At 33.1% G+C, this 15,897-nt stretch overlaps 1 protein-coding gene across 2 annotated transcripts; it reads left to right on the top strand.

Moving 5' to 3' along the window:
* Positions 1 to 652: 652 nt before the first annotated feature.
* On the top strand, positions 653 to 12,275 carry LOC132271222 (uncharacterized). 2 transcript variants are annotated; one of them, XM_059772540.1, is made up of 10 exons: positions 653 to 806; positions 987 to 1,137; positions 6,720 to 6,780; positions 6,873 to 7,005; positions 7,256 to 7,379; positions 7,885 to 7,941; positions 8,043 to 8,139; positions 8,623 to 8,830; positions 11,106 to 11,166; positions 11,768 to 12,275. In XM_059772540.1, the coding sequence occupies exons 1-10, from the start codon at positions 718 to 720 to the stop codon at positions 11,822 to 11,824; spliced, it is 1,038 nt and encodes a 345-aa protein (XP_059628523.1). In that variant the 5' UTR covers positions 653 to 717; the 3' UTR covers positions 11,825 to 12,275. The 2 variants fall into 2 exon arrangements, with proteins under 2 accessions (XP_059628523.1, XP_059628524.1); XM_059772541.1 differs by lacking the exon at positions 11,768 to 12,275 and adding an exon at positions 10,407 to 10,476.
* The last annotated feature ends 3,622 nt before the right edge of the window (positions 12,276 to 15,897 follow it).

Genomic DNA, 15,897 nt, shown 5'->3' with positions numbered 1-15,897 from the left:
GTTTTACACTTTCAATAAATACAGGGAATGCTGGATTTGATGGGATTTGGATTTGAAAACATGATTTACCTTGTTTGGAACCACGGAATTACAAAAGGGATTTGATAGTTATAGGATTTCAAATAACGCTTTAATTGCGTTTTAAATCCAGTCTAAAAAGTCAGAATTTGACAGGATTTGACGGAATATATATTCTTTAATTAAATATTTCCTTAATTTACCTTCCAAATTCTTCTTATTAAACCCTATCTTAAATATCTATTACCATATCTCAATCTCTAACGTTTTCATTCCTATTCTCTTATTTAACTAAATCCATACTACTTCATTATCTATTAATAATATAGATATATATTTTTTCCTCTTATTTCGAGCCACCGTGTCGTATTGTCGACCGACGAGATCAGATTCTTCATAATAAGGTTATTCCTTTGGTTTGAGTGTTGAACATATATTTTTTTCTCTAGGTGTTGAGCATATCCAGGTTAGTAATAAACTGCATATTCAAGTCTTTTGTGTATTTTGGCTTTAATTTTATTTAGATAAGGACAAAAATGGTATTATATTATTTTTATTTAAAATCTCATTCATTTTAATTCCAATTCCTATTCTAATTCAGATTCCTTTTTCAAATCCTAAAATAATTGTTTCCAAACAAAGCCTAAATAATTGATATCAAGATAGCAGTACTACTCTCTCTCTCTCTCTCTCTCTCTCATGAGCTATAGGCTTCACAACATCATCCCTGTTCGTTGGAATAGCATTTGCGAGCCCCGCTTTACTATTCCCTCTCACGCCTCTTCCAGGTTCGTAACCTCTCTCTATAATAATGCATTATACATCTATACATACATAAGATTATATATATATATCTATATATATAGCTGAATTTAACTATACATTTTTATCATACAAAATCTTTCATTTGCTATGCTTATCTTTATGCGAGCCTATATATCAATATTTATGTGTGTGTTTGTGTGTAGGGTTTGGTGGTGCTGTAGCAGGAAGAGGAATCAAACTGAAATGGAGCAATTTGATGCCTCAAAGGATTCGTCAGAGGATGTAGTGGGTGATTCTCGGTTGCTTGAACAGAAAAAGGCTGCAATTCGCCTTGGGGGTCCCACAAAACTCCAGGTACTCTCCCGCATTTTCTCTATCTTCTCGATCCTTATTTGTGTGTATGTGTGTGTTTTGGTGATCAATAATTTTACTCATACACGACCATTTTTGTTTGCCTAATAAGTTATACCATTTGCTTGGAGGATATGGGTTGTTCTTGATTTCACGATTGTACATATTTGTGATGTATGTTACAATTGTCCTTGGGCTTTGTTATCATATACAGAGTCTCTGTTTCTTTTTCATACTTTGATATTCAAATTTAATTTTTATACTGGGATTTCACTTAATTTTGACTATAATGAAAATGTTGCTGATGCCGATTGCTGTTGGCTGAAATTTCTGCGTGATTGGTTGTAGTTTTTTTTTTTTTTTTTGACAGGAAATACTAGTTTCATTCCTTTTGATGATAATGGTTGTTCACAATTAGAGTTTTTTCCTTTAAAAGTATGATGCTTTGTCTGAAATTGATAGAATACTGGATAAAAAATGAACAATTAGAATCTTATGTCTGGTTCGGATCCGTGGTCTTTGTAGGATTCAAAAGTTTTGTTTTCTGAAGATATTTCAATGATTATGAAAACACAAAATTCATGAATTTCAAAACCCATAATCTGCTTGAATTTAAAGCAAAATTCAAAAATCTAGTGTGCTTCCAGATAGCAGTAGATAGGGCATCTGAAATCTTTCTCTATATGCCCTAACTCATGCATATCCATGGCAGCTAGGATTTCCTCTCCAAAGCTCTCAGGTTCATGCGTGAATTGCTTCTCTAGCCTTTTTTTAGGTTCTTCATAAAAGCCCTTAGATCTCCACTTTGTTGTCTCATTGTCACCTTCAATCTCCACATCTGTGTGAGTGTGTTGTCACTAACCAGCATTTCCTTCAATGTGTTTTCAACATCAAAGCTAACCCCCTCTTAGCTCCTCACTGTTACAACCACCAAGTTCCGCATTTTCAACCTCCACTTAGTTCCTTCTATCTTTGAGGTTTCATTTAAGAACACCAAATTTGGATCTTGCCATCTCATCAAATCATGGAGCCTCAAGGGCACCCAAGCCTGTGCGATTCCCAATTTAGTAGGACATGGACATAGTAATAAAATATATAGTTTGTATATATAAAATAAGATTGCAGCAAAGGCTGATTAAAGTGCTATTCACTCTGTGTGTGGCACATTTGGTGGAATCGAAACCAAGTTCTGCATGATGGAAACTCCTTGGTCTGCTTCTCAAACTGCTAGATCAGTAGTGGTTGAGGCTGCTTCATCTTTGGACCTTCAGTTTTGTGATTTACTGATTTACTTCAGACAAATCCACTGGGGGTTGCTTTGTTTTTGTTGCTTTGTCTGTAGTTGTTGGGTTGTGTGTTATTGTGTCTTGCGTTTTGGTCCTTTTCCTTTATTTTTTCATTTCTTTTTTCTGTTGTCTGGTTTTTGGAAATGGTGTTTTGTGAGGCTGTTGCCTTAGAAGGGTGTGTCCCTCTTTTTGTTGTTGTTGGTTTAATGGAATTTGCCTAGGGAAAAAAAGGTTTGTATAAAATAAAACATATCATATACGACAAGCATCACTTCATGAAAGCAAAATCGAAATTATGAATTATACAACCATAATCACCCTTGTTATATACAGAAGTCATAACAAGGACATGGCATGTATGTTTGTGATTGTGTGTGTATATATAGATATGTGCGTGCATGTATATCTATATTTACCCAATTGGTGAGTCCTCTATTCTCTACCACTCCTATGTCCATTCCTTCAACAAACCCTTTTACAGCTTTTATTTTTATTATGTTAAAAAATTTCATAAATTTATACTTGAAAAAAAAAAAAATAATACTCCCTTTGTTCTAAAATAAGTGTCATACTTTCCTTTTTTGTCTGTCCCAAAATAAGTGTCCACTTTCCTTTTTCAAATAATATATTTCACATCTTTCCATATATGTCCTTTGAGTTTAAAATTTCAAACTTGAATATTCAAAATTTAAAAGGGCAAGTTAGTAATTTTCCAAGGAGACCATGCATGTCCCACATGCCCCCTTAAAAATTACTACTCCCCATAAGCGACACTTAAATTGGGACGGAGGGAGTAATAATCATAAATTTATATAAATCTTTGATTGGATTATTCATACAATTCTATTTTTATTATTATTTTTTTTAAATGCTAAAAGAATTCCTATCAATGTACAAGGTTCATTAATTACATGTCGGTGAGAGTCAAAAAAGCTTTAGTCATCTCAAATTTAAATTTATTTTTGAATTACAGACACGTCTAGAGTATATTGGACTCATTTTCAGAAATATCCAAGAAGTGTATCCTATGCAGACAAGTTTCTTCCTTGAAAGTGCCTGTGCTTCTTAGTTAGCATCTAAGAAGGATGGAAACGGATATGGGACACGGACACGGATACGACACGACACGGACATGGCGACATGGTAAATCCTACAAAATTAGGACACGGATATGGTAGGGACACGGCGAATAATAAATATATATTATATATATCATGTTATACTTTAAGAAATTAAGAGTAATTCTTTTATAAAACTACTAATGAATTATTATTTTTATTTTTTTTTGTGTTTTGCTGGGTAAAAGGAAGAAAGAAAGAAAGAGGATTAGGGTATAGTTAGAAAAAGAATTAGGGGTTTGTCATCATTGTTCGTCTCCCCTTAAACTTCATCCTCATTTGTTTCATCATCTAGCAATTAAACAGAAGTAGGCGCATTAAATGGAAAGCATTAGCCCAGTCATTTCTTATAGTAATTTCAGGTCAAAATTTCTTACAAATATTAAAAATACATTTGACTACTATTCAGAAAATAAAACTGAAGGTCTATATCATATTTCTAATTAGAATTTTACGAACTATGTATTTACCTCTGGGCCGTTCCCACATGAAATTAAGGTTGTCTCGTCCGCTGCTCTGCAAATAATGATTAATTTTTTGCTCAAGGATCTTGTAATGATGATCACCAAAGAAACTTGTCACTGGCTTTCTTGTGCATCCAGATTTGGTCCAAAATTGGGGACAAGAAAGCCAGTGACAAGATTCTTTGATGATCATCTTCACAAGCCCCTTGAGCAAAAAATTAATCATTTTTTGCAGAGCAGCTGACGACACAACCTTATTTTCATTTGGAACTGGCCCAGAGGTTAACACGTAGTTCATAAAATTCTAATTAGAAATATGATATAGACCTTCAGTTTTATTTTCTGAATAGTAGTCAAATGTATTTTTATTATTTGTATGAAATTTTGACCTGAAATTACTGTAAGAAATGACTGGGTTAATGCTTTCCAGTTAATGCGTCTACTTCTGTTTAATTGCTAGATGATGAATTCAGGAAGACTGACTTCACTGGTACCAAGTGTCTCCATCCAACTGGGCCATAAATCCTATGGACCTCCACAAATTCTCAGAAACTTGAAGCCCAACTTTAGCTCTCTTTGAGCATCTGTTCTTGTTTTGGTTGTTGAAGTATAGGCTTCCCCTTTGAACGATTTGCAGGATGAGCGTTAGTTCGATTGAAGCAGTATTAAGAGGAACTTTGCAGTGGAAAGAAAAGCTGGCACGCCCTTCAGACTTCCTCTTTGGCTTTGAAGCTGTCTTTGATGGAACGAGTTACCTTACCATCTTTCCTTTTACAGAGGCTTTGCTAAAGGAAGTGCATTGTTCTTGCATTTCTTCACTGGTGACTTCTTTTTCTTTCTTTTTGAGAGCTTTCCAAGCTTGAAACGTAAACTTGAACTCAGGCTAGGCTCTCCCCTTGAAACAAATGAGGATGAAGTTCAAGGGGAGACGGACAATGATGAATCCATAAAAGAGAAGAAATTCATGGAGATAACGTAAAATATTGTTGTGAAAGGAGAAAAAGAAGTGTCAAGGGTTTGTGAAGAAAGAAAATAAGAAGAAGACGAGGAGAGAGAGGACCATCCATTGGCAGCGAAGCTTGGTCGGTGGGAGAACAAGAGAGAACCAAAGTTGATTGTTCAAGATTTTGAATATTTGAACTAAAACATAAGCCTAAATATATGATTATTTTAATATAAAAAGGTTTCATAAAAATTAACTGTTAAGTAATTATGTAATGACTACCATATTATGGGAAGTTGTTAAACAATTCCTCATACTTACACTTCAACACAACTTTCTTAAAAGTCCCCAAGATAAAAAAAAAAAAAAAACCCCTAAGAATGCGACATGCGTGTCGGAGGTGTGTCCACTGCGTGTCCGAATGTTAAAAAAAAAAAAAAAAAATCAGACACGTATTTTGGCGTGTCCGGCGCATGTCGGTGTCCGACACGGATTCTTTGCCCTTTTAGGTGTGTCCGTGCTTCATAGGTTAGCGTGCAAGGTGGCGACCTATGCTCTTCCATTTCCTGAGAAGGAGATTTAGCGCGAGGAAAGACCTTATTTTGGCTTGTAGTTTTCCCCAGTGTGGTTGTCTCAAATGCTTCTCTAAGAATTATTGAACACTTAAATTATTCTTGAAAAGATATAACTGGGATACCGTGAAGCATAGTGATTGATAAGGATATGAATATTGGATAATATAGGTATGCGAATACTACAAATGCTGAAAAATATGTTACTTTCGGAAAACAATTATATATGTGTTTATATGTATATATACACGTGTATATATATACGTGTATATATATACGTGTGTGTGCTAAACAAATAACTTTCTCATTATATTCATATTTTATTATAAAAAACTAGCGCTTTTAGTGAATCTAATGTTCTAACTTGTAATGTTCTCAACTATTTCGAGTTTCTAACCAAATCCAACATAGTATTTTATGATCTCAATTGTTCTTCTTTAAGATATACTCCAATTATGTTGAACCATAACCATGTAAATTAACATGAGAATATGAGGGTTACATTGCATGTAAATGAATTTGGAACCAAATCCAACATAGTATTTTTTGATCTCAGTTCTTCTTCTTTAAGATATACTCCAATTATGTTGGACCATAACCATGTTTGAACCATAAAAGGGGCCATTGTCAGATTCAGCGATAAGACGCTTGAGCATAGTTGTCACTGGTGCATTTCAAGCTTCAGAACAGCCTCTTTATGAAATACTAAAGTTTAGGTTTGCTTCAAGTCCTCCCTCCCCAAGAGAACTTGGCAATGCCCTTTTACAATATAGAATATAGTAGAAACGTTGCTTCTCATTGTTTAAGACCTTTCTAACATGTAACTTGGAGTATTTCAGAATTAAAGAGAAAAGTTTAAAGTTATATACACATTGAGTTTTGTACAAGACAAATATTCACCAGATTATTATTATTTTTTTGGAATATATACAATCTTATATTGATATGACGGAGATACAATACTTAATCGTGCAATAAAGCTTTTCAAGCAAAAGAGGAAATAGACGGCAAGGAAGAGGAGATGAGTCGTATGCTTGTGGTTGTGAATGCATGTATCTTTACCATATCCATGTTCTACCCGACATATACTTTGTCGAAGCGTCTATATTTTGTAAAATGTCTCATTTTTCACTCGAGTGTTGCACAGGTTTCTTCTCTTTTGCATCTCTGTATTTTTCAAAATTTTCCTTTTTGAATATTAGGTAATTGCAGATTTTGATGCCACACTGACTAAGTACCGGATTGATGGTTGTCGAGGGCAAAGTAAGTTTGCGGTGTTCCTTTCTATTCAAGAGAACTATTTATATTTATATGTTCACAAAATTGTTTTTGATGCTCTCTAATAAAAATTATAGGCAGTCATGGGCTTTTGCAACAGGGGAATCCCGAATATGATGCTAAGAGGGAAGAATTATATGTTTATTATCATCCATTGGAAATTAATCCAACAATTCCACTTGACGAGAAAGCAAAGCTCATGGAAGAGTGGTACGTAATTTGATCATTAACAATTCAGGGTCATTTGCCCCATTAAATCCAGCTAATTGGGTACATTTTGTGCTACCCTATTATGTAGCTTATATGCATCCATACAAGATGGAAATGATTTTCCATGTAGAAGTCCTCAGGAACCACACTTTGTTACTTCAGTACACATTCTAGGACACTTTTTAAATCTGACAAGGCTCTCCTCAATTGGGTTTTAAGAAACTAAAATTTCCAATTCAATTAAATGCAGGTGGGAAAAAACCCATTCTCTTCTTATTGAGGGTGGTCTTACATATGATGCAATAAAGAACTCCGTGGAGAATTCCACAATTGCATTTAGGGAGGGTGTAGTTGAACTTTTTGAGTTGTTAGAGGTAACTTCTCCTCATACTCGAGCACTTTTTTTTTTCTTCCAACTTTTAGTATTGCCTTTGGAAGACATGCATATTATCGCAAAGTAAGACCTTATATGATGGTATTCTAGTGTTTTGTTATATATATATATTTCCCCCCCTTAAAGTTAATAATGCAAAGGTTTAATATTAACAGCAACAATGAGTTGTTTTCTTACTTAAAACGTTTAAAATATAATTTGGTAAATATATGATCTCATCAAGGTATCTGTTTTTAAAAAAACTCATGCTGAAAAATTCAGAACTTTTTGATCCATTAAGTACAAACTTTTTACTTTCCTGTTAATATCAACTTTACAGCCTTTTTTCAAATTTGGTTCAGTTTGCTGAGTGACTTTGACACTTTTTGGGTTAGAGATTTTCTTAAACGGCTTAGTGCAGAAGCCACAGCCAACTGAAGAAAAAGTATAACTGAAAGTTATGGTAGGAGTTTAGCCTCATTATCCTTTTTCTCTATAATTTGCAGGAAAGGGATGTTCCCGTTCTTATATTTTCTGCAGGGCTTGCAGATGTCATAGAAGAGGTTAGTTTTGACAGGGTTTGTGTTGGTTTTATTCCAGGACATCTAGCTTTCAGTCAGTTATTTCATGCTCTGAAGACACCTCCTCTTCTTAAATTTGCCAGGTCCTGAGACAGAAACTTCATAGATCCTTTAAGAATGTCAAAATTGTATCAAACCGTATGGTATTTGATCAGCATGGTCGCCTAGTATCTTTTAAAGGTATTGATCGCATCCTGATAAAAAGAAAAGAATAATGGATGTATTATACCGTTTAAACTTGTGTACTTGGTACTTCTACACTCTGTACACTTCCCAAATCTTTGGCTAGACCTCAATAAGTAAAGTAGGTTGCTCTCTCTTGTGAAAATAATTGGCAAGCCTCAAGTGGTTGCCTGCCTGCATGAAGGAGTTCTTCACTACTGTAATCTTGCATGATGAATGAAACATCTGATCTTGCTAATTTATATTCTATTTCTCCTCTACATCAAGTAACAAAGAAAAATGATAGGGATTTCTGTCTGGTGATTCTGCATCTGGAATTTCAATTTTGGTTCCATTGAATGTTAAACCAGGCATTTAGAAACAAAACCAGGAGAGCTTCATCCCATTATCTCATATTGATGTCAGCAATTCTGTTATGTCGTATGCTTTTTATTTAGATTAATCGGACACATGCATTACGGAATCCTGCTCTTGCTGCAGGGAAGACGATTCATGTATTGAATAAGAATGAGCATGCTCTTGATATGGCTGCACCTATTCACGATCGATTGGGGGATATTGACTGGGCAATTGATGATAATACCTCAGTAAAGAAGAGAACCAATGTGCTGCTTCTTGGTGATCACATAGGAGACTTGGGAATGTCTGATGGTTTGAACTATGAAACACGAATATCCGTAGGGTTTCTGTAAGTCAATAAAATCTTCTGAATTGTTTTAGCTTGTTCATTTACATTGTTCCATCTGGATATCTTATAACAACTAACCTAATCCTATAGGTATATAATTTTAAAAAGGAAAAATTACTAATATATAATACTAAAAAAAAAAAAAAAAATCAGTGGGGTAATAGCCAAGGAAAAATTACTAATATATAATACTAAAAAAAAAAAAAAAATTCAGTGGGGTAATTGCCCCCACTCACAATACACTAGGTCCATGCCTGAAGGTGAAACATTAAAAATTTAGAATGCAACATGCATGTGTACTGAACATTTTACACATTCATGTTGCGGAGATGAGAATGTAAAGATGGATGAGTGGAGTGACTAGAAGAGATGGGACACTAGGAGAAAAATTAGGGGTGGCACCCATTGGTGAGAAATTTAGGGAGAGTAGACTTAGAAGGTTTGGAGACATACATTGAAAACCTAGTGATGCGCTGGTCAAACAAGCAAGTGTAGTTGTCATAGAAGGTAAGAGGAGAGGGCGACCAAAAATAACATGGGATAAAATTATTAAAGAATGACTTCAAAAAGTTAAATATATTAAGCGATATGGCATTTAATAGAATAGAGTGGGGACAGAGAATTCATGTGGCCGACCCCACTCATTTGGGATTTAGTCAAGGATGATGATGATGATGGATGTGTACTGCAATCTTTCTAATTTCTTGTTACTGGAATCAATATTGAAGATATACTCCAGTAAAAGTTGGAGTGTACAAAAATTTAAACTTTCCCTCATAATGAAAATCTAATGATATGCAGTGCCTCCAATAAGGATTTACTACTTTTCTCTTTTAGATATTTTCTCGCCTTTGGTCACTTTTTTTCCAATTTTGAAATCTCTGTTTCTAAAATGTTATTTTATTTAAAAATAGGAAGCATTTTTATTTTGTCCCTTCTTCTGCTGCATGATTTCCTGTCAAGTTTGGTGAGGTGTTATGTGTACACATTTCCTTGCGTCAGACTTCCATTCTTTTGACACTGGAACTGGTTCCACTTTTCGTGATGTGTCTTTCAAGTTTTTGTTTCAGCAAATCATGAGTACATACGTATATAGAAGAACCTATTGATAACCCTATGTAGGATCTAGTTAACGACTCAGACCACTTTAATGTTTAGAAGAAATGAACAACAACTTTGCCTCATAAGGGCAAAAGGCCAAAAGGATATGGCAGGCTCTTATTGGCCTAAAAGATAAGACAGTAAATTGAGGAAATTTTCCTTGGGGGGCACGAAGGCACTCAAAAGGTTGCTGTAACATTGTTTGATGTGTTGGATGCTAGCACACATCAGACACTTCCCAATACAAGTCAGACATGCCAAAAAAATGGAGCGAGGCAGACTCAAAGCTCTGATGATATTCCTATTTTCTCAAGGTGCATGCCGTGCATGCTTCTAACTGGTAGTATTTGCTTTTTTGGCAAACAATATATTGATCTTGCATACTTGTATCATGTTGTATTTGAGATGGAATTCTTTAGTGAATAGAAGAATTTATATAACATATGGCTAAGCATGCTACTTAATGCACTTTCAGAAGCAACTGCTTTCCTGGGAGGACTTGAGGAAATAATAGCTAAGGTGGCAAGTGATCATCAAATCATCATGTAAAATTTCAAGACTATTGAGATTTTGACAGATCTGTGCTACAACAAATTCTGTCTCAACAATAGCTGTTAGAAAATCAATTCAGCAGGCATAATGCACCAACTTTTATGTAGGAAAAGTATCATATCAACAGCAATAAGAAACTGCTGTGTTGACTATTCTACTTCCAAAGGCTATTAGAATACATGAGAAGATAAATCAATTACTTTGCTATTGTCCAGATGATTTGTCTTTTGTCATTTTGATTATTTAATAATAAAAAAATGTAAAATCAGACAAAATAATTAGAAACGTAACAGGTTAATGAAATATACTACCAAAATAACACATCATGCTGCAATTTATCGCTTAACATGTTTCCATAAAACTGTGATATCACATTGGTCTGGGGATACCAAAGAGTTGTGTAATTTCAATTTTAGCTGGACACTGAGCAAAAGCTTTGCATTTTTCATCACATTGGACCAAAAATCTGCCTTGTAAAAAGTCAGTTTCAAACTATAACTTTTTGGGTTTGAGAAATAGTTGTTGCTATTTGCTTGCTTATGTGGGTGTAATTATATATTGATTTGGTTTCACTTGGAAATATTATCGAGTAATTTCTCAAGTGTGATTATTATTGTTACAGGAATGACAACATTAAGAGTTCTCTTGATAGCTACCGCAAGGCCTTTGATATTGTGCATCTGGTGAGTTTAATTCTTCAGAATAAAGCAGATCTGGTGTCCCTGTTTCCTTCTTTTTATAGAAGCTTACAAGAATAGGTATTGACCACATGACTGTGATAACCAGTTGGAATGATGTTACAATTACAATCCAAGAAAGATCATGAACACAAATAGATGAACTGGTGTAAATGGTAGCAATGTCAGGTTATCTTTTATCGTTTGCAGTCTTGTTGATTTATTTAGCACCAAGCCCTTAAACTTTGCAGAGTAATTAGTGTATAAGCTCATAGAATTTCTGCCAACATACGAATATTGCGATAATCTTTTATTGAGGAAATATTTGACAGATGCTTACCAAAGAAAAAACTGCACATAGGACAACTCATGCTGTGAGGCATTCGAAGCTATTGCAAGAAAGCCTAGGGTTTTTGCATTCCTGGAAACCTGCCTTTTGTTTTGTTCTCGTCTGTTTTGTTCTTTAAATTTTCTTCTTTTTGTTTTATTAAATGATAGAATTCAGTAAAAATGTTTTTGTTCTACTTCTCTGAGGGAGATCTAATGCTTCCAAAATTATGTCCAATTATACTGTTCTATTTCAACTTGTCATTTTTGTTACTTGCAGAATGATGCGCCCATGTGGGGAGTGGTGAAGCTCGTTTCTCAGCTCTGTTCAACTTGAAGTAGTTAATATACTCAACGCCATGCCATATCCATTATTATTATTTTCCCTTTTGAGGGTTCTTTTTATCAGATGTTTACTGGTTCAAGCTTCACTTTTCCGGGCCAAGCTAGAGAGTCAGAGGTTTGCCCCGAGTGGTCGACCATCTAGTATACCCTTTACTGGTTCAAGCTTCACTTTTCCGGGCCAAGCTAGAGAGTCAGAGGTTTGCCCCGAGTGGTCGACCATCTAGTATACCTTTGCGTGCATTCATTCCAAATGTATCCGCTTCAGCAGGCTGTGCAACAATGTATAATGCTATTGGGGGTAGTTTGGACCTAGAAAATAGATGTGATTCTGGGATTAAAATGAACATGCCTTTGTGTATGTTATACAAGGTGATCGAAGTGTTTGGGTTAAGATCTCTCCACTGATCATGCTAGTTCCATTATTATGATTTCGGTTTTGCTTATTTTGTGCTTGTGGTTAAATCTTATTTCGGATTTGCCCTTTTCTTCTTTGGCTTTGGTCTGGTTTGATTTTTGTTCCATTTTTTTGGGCAGCTGTAGTTTTAATCTGGCCATTTACATTATCTCTTACAAGTATAAGTCTTATATGTGTGAGCAAAAAATATTGTCAGTCTCTTGATCTAATGTTAATCCACGAGGCACGGGCTTAGTCATTTCATAAATCATAATAGACTTGCATTGTGGGAGAGTCGAATGATTTACCTCACATATATGAAACTTATAATTGTGAGGAGTGTGAATACAGCAACGCTAAGCTCGTCAAAGAGGATAGGAAGATTAAAGTACTTCAATAAATTGGAAAATTTGTTAAAAAAATATACAAAACAAATAAATTAAAAAAGACTATTAAGCAGGTAGTTTAGCGGTTACTCCATAGAGCCAAAATGTGCGAGTTTCTTGTAAGATAAGAATAAATAAATAAATAAATAAATAAAAACAGACTCTTCGCATGGTAATATTCTCTGTATGTTTCTGTATGTTGTATGTTTCTGGTAACATTTTTGTAATACGTCTTCATCTATTTCACCTTTAGATAGAATTCCTAATTTAAAAACAAAAATTAGATGTTTTATTTATTTATTTTATTGGTTTATTTATTTATTATTCTTTCTTGTCTTTTCTTTATTTATTTTTTGTTTTTTATTTTTAAAATATTTAACTAACTAAAAAAATTAGAAGTAGTAGAACCATAACCATATTTCTCCAATTATTGCGTCCTTTACGAGAAAAGTGGTGAGAGTTCATCCCATTGGCTGAGCTAGCACCGCTTTCATTTCGTTCGATTGAAGACCATTTCGATCGATGGAAGTTTTAGTACATTTTCTCAACTTCTTTCCAACTTTGCTCCTTAGCTCCAAAAATGGTCTAAATGGTACAATGCATCAATTTAGGAATAATCTTCAATATTAACAAATCAATATCATGATATTCTGCTAACTAATAACAAAAGAAGATCAAAAACCAAAATTTGAAAAAACTCTCAATAGCTTTATCAACAATGGGGTGAGGTATTTAAGCCTCACTACCATTTACCGTGGTACTACACCACATACAATGCACTTAAGCTGCGTTCGGATACCGTTAGTAAGAAATAAGAAAGTTGATCCAAATCTTGTAAAATAAATATGATATTTGTGCTCTTAGAGAGTAGTAGATCTTCATTCCTAATATTTGTATTCACATCCGTAACGGCCAGTTATTGAAGCACTCTTATCACTTCGATTACCAACATTCCTTATATAGGATATCCAACTCCAAGTGAACAACTATCCCATGGATAAGATCTATTACCCTTAGTTTTCCAGTTTCATGTATTTACAAACTCTATAAAACTCCCTACCCTTCTAGAATTCCTCCAAATCTACAAAACTCTTCATATTTCTCCTTCCTCCATGCAACATTTTATAATTGTCTACAAACTTTTCCGATAATATTGTATTTGAAAGTGCTCAAGAAATGGAATTCTAATCACAAATTGGACCAAATAGTAAGAAATATAAATCAACGAGATATTTTGCATTTGCATGGAATAAGGATAAGAATCCTCTATTGCCTTTTATATTAGTCATTCTTTTTCTTCCTCATGTTCCCAAAAATATTAGCAAGGCCACATGACCATTTAGCATTCAAAAGGAAAAATTACGGGTCAGTCCAATTTTTGCACTTTATTCGGTATACAGGAAGGAAGATACAGGGAGAGAAGATATGAAGGAAGAAATAAACTCTTTCCGTTTAATAAAGATGAAACAATGAGTTAATAAATTACAAGAGAGATGAGTCATTATTCATCTTCTACTATCATAAATTATACAAACACACTAAATTACTAGTATCCTAAATTAAAACTCCCTCATTCCTTTTCTCTTAATGAACAGAATAAATAGTAAGCTTATTTTCTTTACTTTTATCCAATCGAACAAAAAGAAGGAAGGACACGGTCCCTTCACTAGGGATGTCTCATCCATTATTCTTATTTTTGTTCCATCCAATTTTTTTCTTTCTTACCGAACGAAGCATAAAATAGAAATAAACCCTATAAAAATGTAGAGGTGTTCATTTGATCCGTTAATCCGTAAAATCGATCCGATCAGTGCACATTAGATTGATTTTTTAGTCTTACGGTTCGGTTACAAATTGATAAATAAGGAATCCGCAGTCTACTGATAGGTTAACAAATTGGGGTATTAAATAACTAATCAGATCCAATTGCATTGCACTTTTCTTTTTTGTTTAAAGTGAATGACAAGAAGGTTCATAAACTCGTTAATGCATATCCCTTATTGTATAATTCCTTAAGTACCCTTTTCACTATAAAAGTTAACTTTATTTATTTATTTATTTTTATTTATTTATTTTTTAAAACCTTTTTTACTAGTACTCTTTCTAACAAAAGAGAATTTATTCAACTGGAATTATTAGATAATGGATCAATATTAAGCTCAGTCACAACTATTCAAAGCAGAAGTAGAAAAAAAAAAAAATAGGTAAGTAGCAAAAGATTGTGATACAGTGGGTGTTTGTGAGACTATCAACAACACTCCAAACATATAAAGGTTTTTTACTTCTCATTTATATGTTTTTTTTTTTTTTACACTCTAAACTGTCCTTTTATTTATTTATTTTTCTTTGGAGAAATTGAAACAAAGGAAATCAATATTATTGCCAACAGTTTAAACAATTTCTTCAATCTTTCCTTAGAACCGAGTAGAGTTTTTATTTTTATTTTTTAAATTTAGGTTGCGTCCACTAATAGAAAACATTTCTTGTTTTTGTTGTCAGCCCCTAAAAAGGCAAAACAAAAACAAAAATCATGTTTAATAATATGTGTTTTGTTTTTATATAATCGAAAACGTTTTTTTTTTTTAATTTAATGAAGAAAAGAAGAAACATAAAAAAGTCGTCTTTACTACTTTCGGTACTGTAGCGTAAAAACATTTTCAATATTGTTATTATACAAACTCTATTCATTTCAAACAAAATCCACATTATTCATGTTATATATTAATGCTACATATTATATATTAATTAAAATATTTTTTAACATATAATATATTATATAATAATATAAATTATTTTATTTAATAAAAATGATAGTTTTAATATATAATATATTATATAATAGAGTAAAATATTTTTTGAGACAATAATATTTATGAGTTATTATTTATTTTTTACTTATTTTAACTATTATATACTTATAATTTTATTTAATTTATATTATTATATACCATATCTATATTATATTATATGTAAATACATATATATTATATTATATATAAATATTAAATTATAATTAATTTATAACATTATAATGCTTCATATATTTTATATAGGATATATTATTTAATATTTTTGATTTATTATAATATACTATATATATATATATATATATATATATATATATTTTTTTTTTAATTGGCACCAGGAACTCACTTAGGTAGGATTCCTTCAGGACCCACCCTAGACTACAAACATGGAGATGTTGTCGACGTCTCACACCACAGTACTAATTTCAGTCTGGGAATATAATATACTATATGTTAAATACATGATGTATTATCAACA

The sequence above is a fragment of the Cornus florida genome, unplaced genomic scaffold (assembly GCF_030987335.1).
Source record: "Cornus florida cultivar Cherokee Brave unplaced genomic scaffold, ASM3098733v1 CherokeeBrave_3.0.0_Hap2_Chr08, whole genome shotgun sequence".
Taxonomy (NCBI): domain Eukaryota; kingdom Viridiplantae; phylum Streptophyta; class Magnoliopsida; order Cornales; family Cornaceae; genus Cornus; species Cornus florida.
This window is presented reverse-complemented; position numbering and strand designations above follow the sequence as displayed.

Excerpts from the sequence above, each read along its gene's own strand:
- LOC132271222 (XM_059772540.1), top strand. The coding sequence starts at position 718 with ATGAGCTATAGGCTTCACAACATCATCCCTGTTCGTTGGAATAGCATT. Across the intron at positions 807-986 it reads CCCTCTCACGCCTCTTCCAG|GGTTTGGTGGTGCTGTAGCA; the intron begins GTTCGTAACCTC and ends GTTTGTGTGTAG. Across the intron at positions 7,006-7,255 it reads GCAAAGCTCATGGAAGAGTG|GTGGGAAAAAACCCATTCTC; the intron begins GTACGTAATTTG and ends AATTAAATGCAG.